The following is a 21,459-nucleotide window of genomic DNA, read 5'->3' on the forward strand; positions in this document are numbered from 1 at the left end:
TTGGGATTTTATGCGATATACCAACAATAAGTACGGAGTATTTGTGAAGTATATAGGAAATACATGGTTTTCTAGATATTGGAAAAATATACCGTATTTTTCGAATCATAAGACGCACCCTGGTTTTAGAGATGGAAAATAAAATTTTAAGCAAAAATTGTGGTCATGACATTGTTGTGGGGCAAGGATCTGCTGCTGACACTGTTATGGGGGTAATGTCCCCAAATTCTCTACTAAGGTGCCGCATTCCTGGTAATGATCCTCCTGTCTTGTATATAATCCCCATCCTGGTATACATGTCCCTCATCCTGATAAATAACCCATCCTGCTATATACTGCCATCCTGGTATAGCCCCCATCTTGCTATATAGCGCCATCCTGGTATATGCTCTCCTCCTGCTATATACTACCATGCTACTATAAACTGTCATCCTGGTATATGCCCTCATTCTGCTATATACCCCCATCGTGGTATATACTGCCATCCTGGTGTTGAGGAGAGCCAGAAGATGAAATACTTAATTAACCTCTGGAGAAGTGTGAGAAGTGTGTTCAATGAAGTCAATTCTCTATACATAAGCCAGTCAGTCTTCAGAGGAACCCAAGATGGCCCCCGATTACATCACAGACCCTACCATCAGCATGGATCCACCAGGTGACATCCCTCCCATCACCATCACCATGGATCCATCCAATGACATCATAGACACGCCTACGATGACGCCCACCAATCAGCTCATGGACTAATACATTGTTCAACCCACTGACCAATAGACACACCCAAGTATGCCCACTGACCATGCCCCTTTCCTAGGTTATATTAAGGCATGCTCTTGAATAAATCAGGCAGAGTCTGGGACGACTTTTGTCGAGGAAAGATGTATATCCTACTGTGTGTCTGATCTCATTTTTCAAGCATGCACTCGATCCACACCAATTAGGCCAGGCAGTAGGCAACTAGTGATCTCTGGTTAAGGGTTCACCCTAACACTGGTATATGCCCTCTTCCTGCTATATACCGCCATCTTGCTATACACTGCCATCCTGCTATATAGCCCCATCATGGTATATGCCCTCATCCTGGTATATACCCCCACCCTGCTACATAGCGCCATCCTGGTATATACCCCCATTCTGGTATATGCCCTCATCCTGCAATATACCCCCATCCTGGTAAATGGCCTGCATCCTGTGGCACACACAAAAAAAAAAAAATAAACGTTTATACTCACCTTTCCTCACTCCTGTAGCACCGCTCGTCTTCCTGTGAGCCAGCAGCAGCGCCGCTGACCAGTATGGAGCAGTCGCCGTTCCCCTGCAGCATCGCGATGTCCTGCTGTCTGTTGTCCCACTGATATGTGTAGAGAGCGGTGACGTCATCCCTGTGCTCACTGCTCTCCACACACATCAGCTGGCCGGCAGACATGAAGACATTGCGATGCTGCATTCAACTGTGACGGGTGAGTATACTTAGTCACTGCGCCCCATGCTGATGATGCGCGGGAAGCAGTGAATACAGACACACATGATCACTCCAAGCTGTAGCTTCCAGGGGTGATCACGCGGGCCGGCTCCTTACTATGTGCGCATCCCATGCCCATCATCCCATCCACCTGTCAGTGCCGGCTTCAGCACTGAGAAATGATGGGCGGGAGGATGCATATGAAATGAGCGGGCGCACATAGTCACGGCAGGCGCTGCTACAGCCTGCGCATGACGCCGATGACCTGCTCCAACGCAGCACGCTCATTCCCCGCAGCCATACCTTACATTAAGACTATAAGACGCACCCCCCACTTTCCCCCAACATTTGGGGGGAAAAATGTGCATCTTATAGTCCGAAAAATACGGTAAATCGGAACATTGTGATGTGAATTTGTATTCAGGCTCTGTAGTCTGATACCCTTAAGGGCCTCAGTGAGCAATTGCCTCCAGAAGTCACCTAATTCGTAAATTGAGTCCACTTATATGTAATTTATTCTTAGTATAACTACAGATCACAGACCTTTGCTTGAGAACATTAGGAATCAAACAGCATTAGTAACACTAAGGAACACACCCGAGAGGTCAGGAAAAAAAAAAAGTTGTGGAGATTAGTAAAGTAGGGTTAGGTTATAGAAAAAACAATTGTACAAGCTCTGAACATATCACAGAGCAATGTTCAACCCATCATCCAGGAATGGAAGGGTTATGGCGCAATTGTAAACCTACCAAGACATGCCTGTCCACCTAAACGGACATGCCAAGCAAAGAAAGATCTAATTAGAGAAGCGACCAAGACACCCATGGTCACTTTGGAGGAGCTGAAGAGATACGCAGCTCAGCTGGGAGAATCTGTCCACAGGACAACTATTAGGGCACAGTCACATGGCCGTATAACTTGTCAGAGGATCGCATTGCAAATCTCGAACTGGCCGTCGGCCCAAGCATGACAGCTGCATAAAATACCTGCTGTCACACCTGGATCAGCATTTTTCCAGGAAATGTTGCAGAAAAATGGTCGAATCTCCCATTGACTTCCATTATACTCAAGTGCTTGAGTCGCGCTCATCCAAGCATCAGACTGCTCTTAACGAACCACCAAGCAACCGAGTATGATAGTGCTCATTCATCACTAGTCAGGAGAGCGGATGGCCCAGTCCAATCATTGCAATGTGATCCTCGTTCTAAAGCTGTGATTGAGCCCCAGTGATGGCGAACCTGTGGCACTCCAGCTGTTGCAAAACTACAATTCCCATCATGTCTTCACAGCCAAAGCTTTTGCTTTGAATGGCCAGGCATGATGGGAATTGTAGTTTTGCAACAGCTGGAGTGCCACAGGTTCGCCATCACTGCGCCTAGTCATATACTACACAAATCTGGCCTTTATGCAAGTGTGGCAAGAAGAATGCCATTTTTGAAAGAAAGCTATAAGTAGTCAGTTCTTCAGTTTGCAAAAAGCCATGGTCGGAGACACATCTAGCATTTGGAAGAAAGGTCAGATGAGACCAAAGTTCAACTTTTGCATTGCACATTACCCTGAAAAACCAACCCCAACATGGATGGTCAAACATAGCGGTGGCAGCATCATGATGTGGGGATGCTTTTCTTCAGCATGAACAAGGAAGTTGATGGAAAGATACATACGGCTAAATACAGGGTAATCATGGAAAAAACCTGTTAGGCCATGCATGCACATTAGTATTTGGTGTGGTTTTCCCCTCAGTATTTGTAGCCAAAACCAGGAGTGGAACAATCAGAGGAAAAATATAATAACATGTATACCACTTCTACATTTTTTACCCACTACTGGTTTTGGCTTACAAATGCTGAAAGTGTGAACGTGGCTTTAGAGGTTGCAAAAGACCTCCAACAGACGCTTCACCTTCCACCAGGACAATGACGCTAAACATACTTCCAGAGCTATAATGGATGGTTTATATCAAAGCACATTCATATGGATGGTTTATATCAAAGCATATTCATGTGTGCAAATGGGCCAGACCTATATCCCATTGAGAATCTATGGCAAGACTTTAAAATTGCTGCTCACAGATGCCTCCATGCAGTCTCACTGAACTAGAGCCGTTTTGCAAGGAAGGCCTAAGCCACACATCGAGAAAATCGGTGCGAGTGGTGTGCGATAAAACATCACATTCCACTCGGACCAATTCTAGCCTGTGTGTTACCGCACATGAGCGATTATTTTCTCAGCCCTAATCGGACCGAGAAAACAATCGCAGCATGCTGGGACTGCAATGCGAGACTTTTCTCTCGCACCCATTCAAGTGAATGGGGCGAGAGAGAAAAAAAAAAAAAAAAACAAATATATATATAAAAAAAAAAAAAAAAAAAAAAAAAAAAAAATCGCACTGCACTCGTGGTACAATGGTGTACCGCGCGTGCAGAGCGAGAATTGCAATAGCCGGCTACGGAGGAGAGAGGGAGAGAAATCCCTCCCTCCTCTCCTCCGTGCCGGCCCACCCCTCCTCAGTGCCAGCCCATCCCCCGCAGCTGAGGTCCGCTCGCACAGTCGGACCTCAGACGCAGGGATACTAGCATGACACTCGGCTCCTGCTGTGCTGCCAGCGCAAGCCGAGTGTCATGTGAGCATCGCACTAGTGCCCCGTGTGGCCCCGGCCGAATAGGCGAATAATGTCAGCCTCTAGATCTGCAAAGGTGATAGACATACTACAAAAAGACTTGCAGCAGTAATTGCAATGAAAGAGGATTCTACCACATATTGATTTAAGGGGGCTTAGTACAAATACACATCACAAATTTCGGATTTATATTTTTAAAATATTTAAAAACCATATATCATTTCCTTAACACTTCACAAATACTTTCTTCTTAGTGTTGGTATATCACATGAAATCCCAATAAAATGCATTTACGTTTGTGGGTGTAATGTGAAAAAAAGAAAAAGTGGCAAAATTCATGGCGTATGAATACTTTTTCTGCATGTTATAACTCTGCTTAGGCATACTTTTTATAGGCATTTTAGGGTAGAAACTCTTTTGAAGAGGTTGCGATGTAATGACTGGTAGGCTTAGTCAGTTTGATGTAACTGTAAGCAAAGATCTCAGAATTAGTCAATACATAATATATATTTAAAACGGTTAATCTAAGACAGCAAGTTATTACCCATCCGCAGAGGTCAATTTGCCAATTTCGGGGATCAGACCACTGGAGCCCCTGCGATCCCAGAGGACGGAGCTTTGCAGAGCCCATCTTCAATGGAATGTGGGGGCTCCAATCATTTTCTATGGCAAAAACATCAGGTCTGACGGTTTCCAGACTCCTATTTGTGCCTTAAATGAATGTTCTATCTTCTAAAATGCTGGCAAATCTATAAATTATGCCATCACTGTATGATTGGTAGGCTTTCCTCTCCAATCTCCTGTCACCCAGCTATGTAGGGAACTACATTCAGCCATTTAATAAAGGTCTGCATTTGAAATGAGTGAGAAAAGCGAAACGGACACATTTACCCAACATGTTTACTATGTGAAAATAGCGGCACAATTGCTACGGTCATAAAGTTCACACAGAGGCAAATTCAGGGTTGATAGTTATTATTTCAAGAAGAGTATTCAGGAATAGAAAATGTATCAGACAATGAAAAAATACACATACATGATGTAAATAGGCACTAATAACCATTGGAACTAATTAATTGTAGGACTATTCAACATATGATACACAAATCACACAATATATTTAATAGAGTAAATACTGTAAATAAAGTAAATTTGTGTAAGATATACTCAGAATATAACACAAAGGAATGGAGCTGGTACAAGGGAAGACTAGTAAAAAAAAAAACAAAAAAAACAAACAAGCGTGAAGGAGTGAATGACCGTCTTCTCCAAGATTTGCAGCTAGCAATCTGGGCCTGGAAAAAGCATTAATAGTGCACTTATAGATTGTTCCATAATTAAAGAGGAAAGTAAGCGGAAAAAGACATCTTAAGAATCCAGTTGAGAAACAACCTGGTCATATGTTGCGAAAGGCACATATATGTGACATAAGGCCATCATGGTTTTATAGAAAACATCCCCATAACCCTGACAAGTCTTCATCTTTGTAAGTCAGGCACAGATTCTGGTTCTTGTTGCTGCTGTATGTAGTGCTAATGAAGTGCTCTTTGGAGCCCTAAAGTGGTTGTTCCCTTTCAGTAAAATGATTGTCCTAGGCTGCATGTTATAAAGAAACAAACATGGCGCAGTACTTCGCTGGGTCCACGAGGCTCCACCAGCGCTCCCAGTTTCGGGCATTGGCTGCGGCGCTGACGTCACAGCAACTGTATGGCAGAGACTTTGAATGCCGGAAACCGGCAGCACTGACGTAGACTCACCAGAGGATCTGGGGAACTAAGGTACAGCATGGTTTGTTTTATATAATAACATGCAGTCGGGGACATTCATTTACTGACAAGGAATAATCCCTTTAAAGACTCATCCCAATATAAGCTCTATTGATAGGATGGATTCATTAGTGTTTTACAAAGTAAACTGTCCTCTTATTTAACATCACTTTCTGTAGCAAAGTCTCCTATATTGTAACGTACATTCTATGACATTTCATGCGCTGATACCTTATGTAACTATGTGTAGGTTTACTTTCATTTTATAAAATATTGATAGACACAGGGCAAAAAGAAAATTCAGCTTTGCCTGGAATATTAAGCGATTCTCCACCCTCAGGAAACACCACAGGTCATCATTTAAAAATACCTGTGGCTCCAATCTTTAGGTCAAGGCTCAGACAGGCAATTTTATCGTAAACGTGACAGTACTAAGGAGGAAGCCCCAGTTCACCAAGACTAGTAATGATGTAGGGTACAGCAGACACAGGGCCTGGGACCTGCATATTGATCCCTTGGAAATCTACAGAAGTAGGAATTGCGTATGTATGTGGATCCCTTGGAAAGTGGGTTTTTAACTTTACTGTAAGACTGGTTAAACTGTCCCCATTAAATAATCACTACTGCCCCATTAACGTTAAGAGAAAAGTATGGCAAGTTGTGACAACTATGTACTAATGATTTTACAGCCCTGACCATGATCAGGCGAGAATTAAAAGGTAACTATGTAAATTTGGAGTGCTCAGTAACCTTCAATTCTACATGTGATAAACTAGGTAAGATGTTAAAGGGAATATGTCCAGGTTTTTGCCACCTAATCTGAGAGCAGCATAATGTAGAGACAGAGATCCTGATTCCAGCGATGTGTCACTTACTGGGCTGTAGTTTTAATAAAATCACTATTTAATCAGCAGTAGATTATCATTAGAGGAATACTTGGCCTGCTGCCAGGTAGCCCAGCATATTCATGAGCTTTGTATAACTACTAGATCTGCAGCAGAGAAAACCTTGATTTTATCAAAATGACAGCAAACAGCTCAGTAAAGGTCCAGTCACACATAACGAGATCGTGAACGAGATCGCTACTACGTCACACTTTCTGGATCGTTTATGAGTCGTTGTTAAAATCGCATGTTGGGTGTCACACATAACGAGTTTATGAACGAGCATGCGTCCCGTATAACGATCTTTCAAATCGCTGGGACCCTGTCACACAGCAACTATGTTAACGATTCTAATCCCATTAGGGGCGTAGTAAAATGCAGTGAGTCACGTAGGCGTGCATTTGCGTCGCCTTTTCCATACCCCCCCTCCGCTTTCATTGGCGGCCAATACTGCGTTCTGATTGGGGGCGTATCTAGCGGTTAAATTTTGGATCGCGTCACCCTTTGTCACTTCTTTTGCGCTTTGCTTTGAGATAGAACCTGCGTCTCCACCCTGATTCCTTCGTCCATTGTACCCGGTCGCTTTGTTGGTGTGTTTTTCGGATCGAAGCCGCACCTGCACCTGGAGCTAACCAATCGGTGCAGAGAGGGGCGCGGAAACGGGGACGCAACAACACGCCTTCGTGCATCTCATCTAGGTCGTCAACGAAATCGTTAATAGGGTGTCAAACATACAGATTCATGCAGCCCAGCAGGACTCCAACGAGCCAGAAATGGCCCAAGCTGTTCGGCATCGATCAGCGATTTCGCAGCAGGGGGTGAATCGTTGGTACGTGTCAAACGTGACGAGATCGCAATTGAAGTCGTTCTTGCGTCACAGAAACTGTGACGTAGTAACGATCTCGTTTACGATCTCGTTATGTGTGAAGTGGCCTTAAGTGACACATCGCTGGAATCAAGGGTTCTGCCTTTACATTTTACTGCTCTCAGATTGGGGGGGGGGGGGGGGAGAGCAAAAAACCTGGTGAAAAAAATTCCCTTTAAGAGTATTGTCATGATGAAAAAGGTCCTTTTTTTCCCCTAGAAACTATATTATTTTTGCTTATGGGCTCTCTTGTTATTGCATGTTATCTCTAGTAGAAAACAAAGGCTTTTGTCTTTTAGTGGACAACCCCTTTAAAGGATCAAGTAATATCTTGACAGAAAGATTACTAGCAAAAAATCTCTGGTCTCTGGCTACAAGATTGAAGGAATTAGGGGAGAAAAAAAAAAAAAGCACCTAGTATAGATGAAAAGATAGAAAATCTACAACTCCATCAAATCAGCCCTGGCATTATAGAAGACAGCAATGTCCTAACTTCAAGATCGCTCTTATGTGCCATGGCAATAGGAGAAGTGCTGGTCTAGACCATTTCTCGTAAACGCACTGACGCATGTAATAAGTGAGCACAATCTAGCCGATGGAGTGGGCAGTGCAGTGCGGTGATAGCATTTTGTAACGTCTAGAGCTCCCGGTCTCCAGTGGCAGGCCAGGTAAGGAGCATTGGGTCATATTTAGATTTTTAATAGGATGCAATTAATGTATTTTTATCTGTAGGACATAATTACTTAACAGTTTAAAGGGAAACTCATGTTTAGCCAACTAACCTGAGAGCAGGATGATGTAGGGGCAGAAACTCAAATTCCAGCGGGGTCTGATTTTTATCAGCAAAATATCACTAGTTGACTAGTATATATACTGGCATGTAGTCCTTCATATTCATGAACTCTGAATAACCCATTGATTGGCAGCTTTCTGCCTATGCACAGTGTACACAAAGCTGTCAATTAGTGCTGTGGGCGTGGTTATACAGAGATCAGCATTCAGAGAACTGGTCAATCTGCAGCAGAAAACTGATTTTTATCAAAATGACAGCAAGCAGCCCAGTAAGTGACATCGCTAGAATCGGGGTCAAAAACCTGGTAAAAGATTCCCTTTAATATGACCACATAACTTGATACTTTTGGATGTATTGGTCATTGGAAGAGATTTAGAATATGGAAGTAATGTAAACAATCCTTTCCTCATCGAAAAGAGAAGAGATCCATATACTCCACTGCACAGCCGGTGACAGGGCGACATCTCAAGCAGATGGCGTCAATACGCAGCCGACTATCCTCCTAATTACACTATATTCCATACAGATATGGAGATGAAGCTACTCTGTCGGGCAAAGTGATTTCCATTTATTTCACTATTTACATACTGTTAATAGAATAATCTAAGCAGCCTGAACGGTTACGCTCTATACAGACTTTACATAGGTTAAAAGGCTCACTTTGTAATACATCAGTAATTCTCTTGAAAACAATTTTTATATTAAAGTGACTCTTCTGAAGGTGATTAATAGAAGGAAGTATAAAATCAGTGGCGATCAATAGAAACAATGAAAACCACACCTTAGAAGTGCTACATTCACCCCTCAGTCGAGCACAACCTGTGCTGCCTCGCTCCTCAAGGCTTGGGCTGTATACACAACTTACCATGGCTCGTTGTGGTCAATACAAGTCTCACTTTGTTAAGATCATGCGACTTGTGTCTTTTTTTTTTTTCTTCATACATTATTCATTATTAGAAATAGTGATGTTTTCTTACAAAAAAAAAAAAAATCTATCACTTTAAATTGCAAAAAATCCCATTAGGGTGCAATTAGAAAAACGTATGCCGCAGTCCCATGTAAATGTTGATACGTTGCGTTTTCCACTGGAATGCAGATGCACATGGAGGAGGAAAAAAAAAAAAAATGAAATATATGGTATGTAGTCCCAATCCAACAGTGCAAAAATACATTTCTATTTTATCCTAGTACAAGAGCCTTCCGTCCCCGTAGAGGAAGAAACACAAGTTACAGAAGAGACATTTACATAACGTCTTGTATCACCATTAACAATCTGACAGAGAATTAAAAATTGACATTGGTCTGTTTATAGAAATCATTAACAATTGTTTAATCCCATCCCACTTTTTCATCAAATTAATGCATTGGTCCTGATCAGAGATTGCCTTTCTGGATAATTTACTGCTCCTCGAGCCAGGATGGGGCGTCCACTCCCGGGGTTTTCAATTTAACATGGAATTGCTTCAAAGTTTGTTCAAGCTGCTTCTGGTTTCCGGCAAAGTAGGCAGCAATTGCATTGTGGAATAAGACAAGCTGGTTGTGAAGAACTTTAACCTAAAAGTAACATGACAATGTGTGAGATGGAAGCGGTCACTTAAAAAATTAATAAAGATAACACTATCATTCAGAAATGACAACTTATTCAAGATATTCATAGGCTCTCTCCTGATAACATACGAAAAACTGCTTAGATTTTTTAGCTTATTAAGAAATATGTGCTTTACTGCAGCACCCCCCTTCCCAAATATTGTGCCGCAACAAGGATCTGCTAGTCTCCAGTCTAGAAATGCCAAACCATATGTAAGATCACCCATACTTCCCAGAAATAGATATACCGTAATAATGTAACGTCTACATTGAGAATTTCCAATTTGCCAAAAGCGCTTACACTTCCAGGCGATTTTTTTTTTACTGTAGAGGGCAGATTATTGGATATGATCTAAGTTGTGCTTGACTTTGTAAAAAGAAAAGGATTAAAGGTCTTTCTTAAAGCATACTAATTCTTATAAATGACTATGGCTGAATTACACATACACAGTTTAAAATGCAGGCTCTTATTGAAAAATAGAAGTGGATCTAGCAGGACGGGTTGGGGTCCTTCTTTAGATTTCCTGTTCGGTTTAAATCCATATCTGGCTTTCACTAAAGAAACTCCATCAAAACTGAACCTAAAATGTTATCAAAAACTGCTCATCTGATTTCTGTCTGTTTACGCTACTATGCAATGCGGTGTCTGACATGTGTTTTGTGAGGAAAGTTAACTCTAATTGGATAGAAATTCACAGAAATTCACGCTGCTTGCAAAACAGCACAGACTGTAGACGCTGAGAAAGTTATGTCTTCCCAAGGACAGATATAAGACTTGCGCCTAGCCAAGGACAATGAGAGTTATGTTTTTGCTGAGAAATAAAGTTATGCTTTTTGCTGAGAAGTGAAATCCACACTTATGACGAGAATCAAAACTAATGATTATGCATACGACATAGCTACACCCAAATTAGCTTGATAAACCCTGTATGTGAAAATAAACTTGCAGTTCAGAGTGCACACTCTCTTGCCTTATGTGCAGATACCTGTCTCTCAGTCTGTATCTCATTAAGGTCCAGAGAAGCCGAGGGGGTGACCGGGACCCCCTCCGCATTCGGTCATCGCTGGCAACAGTTGTGATCCATTTAGGGGGTCACCTTATCAGTTTCATTTCCCTTTTTTTTTCCTACAATGGTGGCTTGTGTGTGACATATGCAATAGTATGCTATACAGAAGTATATAACGAATGAACAAGAGACGTTACATTCTTTTGTGCTGTATTTTCCGCAAATATTAAATTGTGGTAATAAATTGAATAACTGCACTAACAGTACTGCTAAGCTTCCACATACCCTGAAAACACATAACACTCCTAGGACTGTATCCAACTCTTTTCAAGTTCTTTATTGCAAACTTAGCAATGTCAATGTGACCTCCACACATGGCTAGGGGTAAACTGTGGTAGCCAACAGCCTCTTCCTCACAGACTGTATTTTATGGCGTGCTCTCTCTATTTCCATGGCTAAACTTGTGACTATCCAAATTTACCACAAAATGCTGCTGCATTTCCTGCTTGTGCTTTTATAGAGGCTATGATAGTCCCGCCTTAATGGTTGTGCTAATTCAAGTGCTTTAACAGCTACAAGACATTATGAGGAAGTCACCATGTCACTTCTGAGGTCATGTAATTTTTTTAGTTGATGCAATCTTTTGCAATATGTAAAATAGCAGTGGTCATTTTAGGCGATTTATGCAAAGCAAACCTAGTTGCACAAATTTTCCAAATTCCTAAAAATTCAAGATTTGATTCACATCAAGTCGATTCGCTCATTTCTAGTCATTAATATTTTCAGATGTCAATTAGTTGTCTGCAAAGCAATGTACATAAAGCGTAATATGTCATCTTGCTGATAAACAATTGTAATAAAATCCAAGCACTGATTGGGCAAGACTAGGTTGTCAACAATTGGGATTTGACCCAGAAGCTTATATGCATTGTGTCAAGGTGAATTGCAACAGTATTGAGAAGGGTTTGTGCCCACAATCAGGACTCGAGTCCTGACCGGCGAGGCCGCATGTCTCCTCCGCAGGAGACTGCAGCTGACTGTGCACACGATCAGATCAGGGTTCAGTGCGCTGCGATCTCTCGCTTGTGTTCTCCCTACGAAGGACGAATGCGATTCCGTGGCAAACAATTGACATGCTGCGGTCTGGAAAGACGCTCCGCAGGTCAGTGTTTGCTGCGGAAAAAAGCAGCATAGTGGGCACGGGCTTTCTAAAAATCCATCCACTATGCTTGTACTGTATAATGCAGCGTTTTGGACGCAGCTGAAGCATGCTGCGTCCAAAACGCTGCAAATACTGATCGTGGGCATGCAGCCTAATGGCCAACATAATAAATATTGAGTATAAACCTGATAAAAAAAAAATAAATAAAAAACATTTTTGACAGACTTATGTACTTCAATAACCATAGAAACATCCAAATAAAATAGTATTTCCTAAACTCCAGTCCTCACAGTTCCCAATAGATGTTTACAGGATTTCCTTAGTATTGTACAGGAGATACCTTGATAATGATTCCACCTGTTTACCTCTTCTGACAACATGACCGGTTAGGGGCCATGAGGACTGGAGTTTGGGAACCATTAGACTAAAAGATCTGAAAACACAAAATCAGCAATATTTGTGAAAACCAAAATTTGTGCCAGTCTCCAGAAAAAAAAACCCCAAAACATCAAAAAACCCACATACAGGAGGTGCTTGAAAGTTTTTTATATTTCTGAATAAATTTGGCCTTAAAGAAAAGAGTCCTTAAGTGAGTTAATTAACCCCTGTGTGGCCTATGCAACAGAAAATACCAAAATTGACACCATTTTAAAAACTGCACTCCTCAAAGTGCTAAACCACATTTAAGTTTATTACCCTTCAGGTGACTCAGGAATTACAGCAATGTGGAAACAAAAAATGAACATTTTACTTTTACCCCACAAAAATGTTGCTTTAACTCCCAATTTTGCCTTTTCACAAGGGTAGCAGGAGAAAATGCATGGTACAACTTGTGTGAAATTTCTCGAGTATGCAGATACCCCATATGTGGTAGAAATCTACTGTTTGGGTGCATGGCAGTGATCAGTAGGGAAGGAGCCCATTTGTATTTTAGAATGCGAAATTGTCTTGTATAGATCGTGTTTGGAGAGCAAAGCACTTTTATAATCATCCTGAATAGGACCTGTGCACAATATATACTCTATGGCAATAAACAAGTTAGAAATAGGATGAAACCACTACGGCTAAATAGAGCTGTAAGAAGCGCAATAAATGACAAAAAGCAAGCATTTAAAAATTTAAAGCAAGAGGGTTGTGAGGAGGCATTAAATAGTTATAGGAAATGAAACAGATTCTGTAAAAGACAAATAAAGGCAGCAAAGATTGAGACAGAGACTCATTGCCAGAGAAAGCAAAAATAATCCAAAATTATTAACTACACAAACAATAAAAAACTAAAAGATAATATTGTTGGCCCCTTCAAAAATAGTCTAGGTGAAATGGTGGAAGAGGATGAAGGAAAGGCCAATCTGCTAAATGTCTTTCTCCACAGTATTTATAAAAGAAAATCCCATGACAGATGACATGATCAGTAACCCTGTAAAACTGTAGGGGGGAAAAAAGCGCAATAGGGTCTTACCCGGTATGAGGGTAGACAGACAAGATAAAGAAGCACTCACGTGGTGAGGTTGTGCCAGTCACAACCCCTTATGATAGCCTGTGAGTGCCTGGTGGTTTAGCTGCAACCCCGGGAGAGGAATTTTGTATCACAAAGGTAGAAGAGAAGACCGGGTTTATGCCGCGCTAAAAACCACTGATGTGTGTAAATTAAAAGATTTCCTTTTTATTTGATAGTTCCTACACGTTTCAGAGACATCCGTCTCCTTCCTCAGGATACGATTTCTTTTCCTGAGGAAGGAGACGGATGTCTCTGAAACGCGTAGGCACTGTAAAATAAAAAGGAAATCTTTTAATTTACACACATCAGTGGTTTTTAGAGCGGCATAAACCCGTTCTCCTCATCTACCTGTGTGACACATTATCAGTAACCCAGCAGGAAGAAAGGGGCCACCTCAAAATCACTAAGGTAGACAAATCCCCAGGCCCGGATGGCATACACCCCCGAGAACAGCAGGAATTAAGTATGGTGATAGACCGTTATTTTGAATATTCACAGATTCAAAAATAAAAGGGTCAGAAGTACAGGACTGGCACATAGCAAATGTGGTGCCAATATCCAAAAAGGGGACAAAATCAGAGCCTGGAAATTATAGGCCGGTAAGTATAACCTATACTGTGGGTAAAATCCTTGAGGGTTACCTAAGAGATACCATCCTGGGAGTACTAAAGAATAACTCATGACCCAGTATCAACATGGGTTTACGAGGGATCGGTCCTGTCAAACTAATCTGATCAGCTTGTATGAGGAGGAAAGTTCCAGACTGGATCAGGGAAATGCAGTGCATGATGTCGATTCGGATTTTTGAAAGGCGTTTGATTCAGTGCCACACAAAAGGTTGATACATAAAATGAGATTAATGGGTATAGGGGAAATGTGTAACTGGGTTAAGAACTGGCTCAGCGATAGGAAACAAAGGGTGGTTAATAATGGGACACACTGGGACTGGATCACAGTTAAAAGTGGGGTACTACAAGAATTAGTATTGGTCCCTCTTTTTTTTTTTTTACATTAATGACCTTGTAGGGGGCATACAGTACAATTTGAACATTTGCAGATACTAAACTCTGCAACGTAATCAGTTCAGAGGAGGATAATTTAATATTGCACAGGATTTGTGAAGGCTGAAAGCTTGGGCTGAGAAATGGCAATTGAAGTTTAATGTGCATAAATGTAAGGTCATGCACTTGGGCAGAGGAAATAAAACGTATATTTATGTACTGAATTGTAAAACGGTGACTGAAAATGACGGGTGTATGGTTAGACGGCAAACTCAACTTTTCTGATCCGTGTCGGGCAGCTGCTCCCAAGGCTAATAAGACAATGGAATGCTTTAAAAGAAGCAGATTCTCATGAGAATAACATTTTACCCCTATCCAAGTCACTAGAGCGACCACACTGAGAATACGGTGTAAAAGAAAAACATAGGTGAACTAGAGCGAGTGCAGAGAGGAGCAACCAAGGTTATTAAGGGAATGGGTGGACTGCAATGCAATGCCAAGACAGGTTATAATCTACATTCTCTGGATATGACGCTGAGCACATGCATTCAACTCCTTTGGTCGACCATGGTGAGACCTGTTCTGAGTGGAACCTGTCTTGTTAAACCGCTATATGGTGTTGGACACTGTGCTGCAGCTGAGTTTCAGGGTGTATGCAATCTTCTTATACCTAGACCATCTTTGTGTAGAGCAATGATCCTCAGAGAATTCCTTGCCATGAGGTGCCATGTTGACCTTCCAGTGACCAGTATAATAATAATAATTTTATTCATTTATATAGCGCTATTAATTCCACAGCGTTTTACATACATTGGCAACACTGTCCCCATTGGGGCTCACAATCTAGAGTACCTATCTGTATGTCTTTGGAATGTGGGAGGAAAGCAGAGAACCCGGAGGAAACCCACGCAAACACGGGGAGAACATACAAACTCCTTGCAGATAGTGTCCTTGGTGGGATTTGAACCCAGGACCCCAGCGCTGAAAGACTGCAGTGCTAACCACTGAGCCACTGTGTCACCCTCAGTACGTCAAAACCAAATTTATCACACCTACTTCTCATTCACACGTGAGACTTTTTAACCTAATTAGTCACATCATATCGGGGAGGAGAAATGGCTATTTGGGCACAGTTTGAAAATGTTCACTTAGGGGTGTGCTCACTTTTGTGGACATTGGTTTAGACATTGTCGTTGGCTTTGAGACTTACACGAATTGGCCAATTTGCTAAGCAAGGGTCTCATTTTGTACACTGAATACTTTACACTGTATCAGAAGTGTCATATCTTCAGTGTTGTGCCATGAAAAAATATCAAAATAGTTACATAAGGGGTGATTGGTGTACTCACTTTAGATATGTGAATCACATAGGAACTTTTATATATTCCAACGCACTGGTAAAAAAATGCAATTTGTCACACAAAAAAATCCTCATACAACCGCGTCACTTAAGAAATGGAGGCAAAAAACAAAAAAAAAAAAAAAAAAAGAAGAAGCTGTTCATTAAAGGGGTTCTCCAGAAATAGAAAAAAAAACTAACAAATGAAATAACTAACAGGAAATGTCAGTATAAAGAAATGCCTAAATACAATTACTAAGCAAATCAGAAACGTTTTATTAGTATAGTATTAAAAAGGCTGCCACCTTGCTGCACTGAAAAATCTTTCCAAGAATGTTTGGAGAGGAGGCTGTGAGCCTGTGCAGTAGGAAAGCTAGGAGGCTGTGAGCATGTACAGCAGGAAGCTAGGCGGATGTAAGCATGTGCATCAGGAAGCTAGGAGGCTGTAAGCATGTACAGTAGGAAGCTAGGAGGCTGTGAGCATGTGCATCAGGAAGCTAGGAGGATGTAAGCATGTGCAGCAGGAAGCTAGGAGGCTGTGAGCATGTGCATCAGGAAGCTAGGAGGCTGTGAGCATGTACAGCAGGAAGCTAGGCGGATGTAAGCATGTGCAGCAGGAAGCTAGGAGGCTGTAAGCATGTACAGTAGGAAGCTAGGAGGCTGTCAGCATGTGCATCAGGAAGCTAGGAGGATGTAAGCATGTGCAGCAGGAAGCTAGGAGGCTGTGAGCATGTGCATCAGGAAGCTAGGAGGCTGTGAGCATGTGCAGTAGGAAGCTAGGAGGCTGTGAGCATGTGCATCAGGAAGCTAGGAGGATGTAAGCATGTGCAGCAGGAAGCTAGGAGGCTGGGAGCATGTGCATCAGGAAGCTAGGAGGCTGGGAGCATGTGCATCAGGAAGCTAGGAGGCTGGGAGCATGTGCATCAGGAAGCTAGGAGGCTGTGAGCATGTGCATCAGGAAGCTAGGAGGCTGTGAGCATGTGCAGTAGGAAGCTAGGAGGCTGTGAGCATGTGCAGTAGGAAGCTTCACCCCTCTCTTTTGTATAGGAAGATGTGATTCACTAATACTTTTGGAGAAACGAGAGGGGTTTAGGTAAGAAGATGCTTCTCAAACTTCTGTGTGCTCCAATTATAAATAACAATATAGAAATAACTCCAGGTCACAGCAGTATAGCTACCTACTGCACATGCTCACAGGCATATATCCTAACATACTAGGATGGGTTTGTGGCATTGTAACAAGGCGGTGATCATTTTACTTCTACAGTGGTTACTTCTCTAAACAAAATTGATTGTGATTTGCTAATTAAATGTATTTAGGAAATTTATGTGCCATACTCGGAGGACACCCTAAACTTTCCCTCCATCACATGCTGCATTTGGCAGAGCCCCATATCTCCATACCTTTTTCTTGCTATAGACAGAACTACTTCATTAGACACCATTCACTTCCTACATTTTGCAGAGCCCCTTGACTGTACCCTCTTCAGCCTGCTATACTTTACAAAGCCCACTCACTTGACACACTTCGCTCTACCAGCAAGAACCAGGGCCCTGATGAGAGTTCTGCTAATCACCTCCAGGGTTTCTCAAGTATCTTCAATGCAGGAAACTATCACCAGGAGTGAAAACTACCTAGTACATAACATAACAGTACAAGTATGTATGTTATAAATCATGTGCTAACAACCCGGCTAGTGTTAAGTAGCAATGAGAAAGTAGGAAATAAAGACGGCAAAAAAATTAAAGTTCACTTCCGTTCACAAGTGGATGAAAAGAAATCTTTACTTGAGGAACAAGAGGCCTTCTCAATAGGGTACAGTGGGATTAAAGCTTCTTCTACGCAGAATAAATTGAAGTTCTTTGTCTCTCATTACAGATCTTGCTCTGGGGTCTAAATATAATTTGTAATAAGTTTATATAATCAGCTTTCAGCAAACAGGGAAGACAAACAACACTTTCCCAGAATTTAATTAGACTGCTCAAGGCAACCATGTTTAACTACTAAGCTGCTCAGAAAGTTCACTGTGGCCTCAACGGCAAAGTCCCTCTAAAGTAATAGCCATCAAGCAGCAGAAGAATGCTTTGTTCTGTGCCAATATGTGCCCAGGCCTTTGTGAGACCCGAGCAGCATGATGTCACCTCCTCACTACCAGCTACTTAAAAGGTCTCTTGGTTGATAAGCTGGCAAGGAGGGGAAATAATGAAAACATTGCATACTGGAAAAAACAAACCCGGAGAAAACTCCTCACATTGCATCATTTACCAAACGGCTACATATTTTACATTACTATATACCGAATATATTAAAAGGAATGAAGGCTGCAGGAAACAATCTAATGAGCGCAAGGTGTCAGGGATATCCTCACATGGGTCAGAACCACAAATCAAACAGGAACGGAACAATACTGTGGCCGCACTAGAAAGTCAGCTGCAGAATATGGGCTGCCATTCATGAAAGGAATCTCTATTTTACCTATGAGGCTACAAAAGGCCACTGTAATACAGGCCTGTCTGCAGTTGGGCAGCATTTGTACAGAAAGGTAACAATTAGTGATGGTTGAGCACTAAAATGCTCGTTCCTTGATTCGAGCTGGTCAGACACAGACAAGCTCAACGCCAGTAACTAGCATTATGGAAAGTCAATGATTGGCCTGTTCTAGTCTCCCCCCACATACAGCCAGCCATAAACAGAGCATTTCCAGCAGGAGGGTGTTTTTTTTTTTTTTTTTGGTAAGTCGCACTAATTTCGAGAAAATAGCTTTATCCATTGAGAGAACCAGAGACTGCAAATGGCTCTCCCTGGGGTGCCTGCACACATCATGCAGTGAAGCAAGCCTGTGTGTTGTGGTCATCGTTTCACAGACAAAATATCAGAGCACCCTCAATACTCAGCCGAGCGCCGCGAGTATCCGAGCAATCCCATACTCAATCCAGTAATGACCAGTGCCGAGCACATTCAATCATCAATAACAATGCATGAGGGTGAAGCAGAGATGGCTGTGCATTTCCGCACTTGTCCATTTCACCTTCTATATGCAATCCTGACTTACATTTTATAGATATCAGAAACTGAAGCTGGTGCTGAGAGCTGGGTGGGATTATACATGTGGGCAGCAGTGAATATTCATTTTCTTTAATAGCGGACACAAGTGATCGCCCCAGTCACTGCAGAAAGCTGGCGCCTGGGGAGATCACGTGTATCCTCCATTTAAAAAAAAAAAAAAAATACACTGCTCCACACACCTATAATCCCGGGAGTGAGGAGCAGTTAATATTCATTTTGGATCAGACAACACCTGTCAGATATGTAACTGGGGGTGTCAAAGTCAGTTGCTGTCATCAGAAGAGGACGCCACCACCGATTAACTGGATGGAAAGCGAGTAGTCTCATGTTTTTTTGTGTGTGTGTGGCATAATGGGAGGTATAATCAGGATAGACCCAAGATGGGGGACATATATACCTGGATGGGCTCATGATGGGAATTAGTGACACACATGGCAAATACCAGGATAGGGTACATATAAACCTGAAAAGGGCACAGCATGGGAAACATTAGTACAGAATTGGGAGACATTATCCCCATTTTCCACCTCTAAAACCTAGGTGCGTTTTACGGTCCGATGCGTCTTAGTATGAAAAATACGGTACTTTGCATTTTACCTGTATTTTCTTCCCCAAAAACTTAGAGGACCACAAAGACCACAACAAAAACAAACGTCTGTCTGTGTCTCTTGTGTGTGTGTGTGTGTGTGTGTGTGTGTGTGTGTGTGTGTGTGTCTCCCGTCTGTCTGTGCGTCTGACTGTCTCTTTCCCCTGTGTCTATGCGTCTGTCTCTTTCCCCCGTCTCTCTGTCTCTGACTGTCTCTCTCTTTCTCGGTCTGTCAGTCTGTCTGTGCTTATGTCTCTGCCTTTTTCTCTCTCTATCCGTCTCCCCACCGACAGCTTATTACCTCCCACATAGGCTTCTTATGCTAACAATTTATTTTGTTCCTATAGCAACCAATCACAGCTGCTATTAATAAGCTGTAGCTCCTATCTCCATTTGACTTTAATGGAGACAGGATTTTTGGAGTGTAACTGTAAAGTGCGGGGTTAAATTTTCCTGTCAAGACAGTCTATGACGTTCCCCGAGTCACATGGGGTGTCTGTGCAAAATTTTGTGATTGTAAATGCGACGGTGTGGATTCCTTTAGCGGACATACACACACACAGCTTTATATATTAGATATACAGTATCTATGACCAAAATAATTACATTTATATAAGTCATATATTAAAAATAATTCTAAGTGAACAGGTAATCATATTACTCAATGTACAGCCAACTTTAACTGTGCATGAAGAAAAGATAATCCCCTTTGATTAGTAACAACTACACTACATTAGTAATTATTTGGCATTTCTTCCTAGCACACAGCTATGTAAATACAGTAACGAGATAAATCCTCACACAAGAGATTTTACAAATCATTACAAGCGAGGCGTGGGGCCGAATTAAAGCCGCACAATCACTTGTACTTGGCCTGTAAATATAACGACATGTAAAAAGGTTGCTAGGAAGCTCAGAAGACACCATGTGAAATGCAGCCATAAATTACAGCATGGCCGTAGTCCTGAGCCATAGACATAGGGGGCACAGTGACCAATGGACACAACTCTAATGACGGCTACATCAGACAGTGTGTCCAACTCATTTTGTATAGAATATAAATGCTTTATTCTTCAATACATATTGTGGTGGGCATCAAAGAAAAACTGGTGGTGGATGGCTCCATGCCAGAGTTTGGAATTGTTTTTTTTTTTTGTTAAAAACCCTCCACCTTCCCCCCAAAACAAAATAATAAAACAATTGCACACAAGCAATGCTCAATGACGTTGTTTTATCTCTTAAGGTTGTGGATGCTTTTGAGCTTCAGGAAACAGCTAGTTTTTCCACATTATGTTCATTGCTGTATTTTGAAAGCCATCATTTTTTATTTTTCCATTGACATATGATGATGTGTTTGTTGGATGAGTCATTTTTCTGATAACATTTTGATTACCACTTCACATTACTGGATAACGCGTTCTTAAAGGGGATGTCCCACAAAGTACATTTTAATCAATAGACCTTAGAACAACAGGTTGCACAATTGGATGTGTTTAAAAAATAAAATATGCTCTTGTGCTGTGATAATCTTATAAGTGCCCCTGCTGTGTACTGTGTAAGGGCAGTGTCTGACCGCTTAGGCTAGGTTCGCACACTGCGTCTTTTTGACGCTGCGTTTTTGGCCGCTAAAAACACACAAAAACGCACCTGCGTCGAAAAAACGCATCAAAAAACGCATGCGTTTTTGCCGCGATTTGGTGCGTTTTTCGCTGCGTTTTGCTGCGTTTTTGATCTCTGCGTTTTGCTGCATTTTTCCAATGCATTGCATGGGGGGAAAACGCAGAAAAACGCAAGAAAGTACTGACATGTCCATTTTTTTTTT

At 41.9% G+C, this 21,459-nt stretch overlaps 1 protein-coding gene across 5 annotated transcripts in view; it reads right to left on the minus strand.

Annotated features, from left to right (window-relative positions):
- Positions 1–5,002: 5,002 nt before the first annotated feature.
- Positions 5,003–21,459, minus strand: part of ARFIP1 (ARF interacting protein 1) — a 189,705-nt gene continuing 173,248 nt past the window's right edge. For all 5 annotated transcript variants that reach the window (XM_075347794.1, XM_075347817.1, XM_075347811.1 and 2 more), the window contains one exon: positions 5,003–9,944. In XM_075347794.1, the coding sequence (XP_075203909.1) occupies positions 9,789–9,944 (156 nt within the window). In that variant the 3' untranslated portion in view covers positions 5,003–9,788. The remainder of the gene's footprint in view (positions 9,945–21,459) is intronic.

The sequence above is a fragment of the Anomaloglossus baeobatrachus genome, chromosome 1, assembly GCF_048569485.1.
Source record: "Anomaloglossus baeobatrachus isolate aAnoBae1 chromosome 1, aAnoBae1.hap1, whole genome shotgun sequence".
NCBI classification, from domain to species: domain Eukaryota; kingdom Metazoa; phylum Chordata; class Amphibia; order Anura; family Aromobatidae; genus Anomaloglossus; species Anomaloglossus baeobatrachus.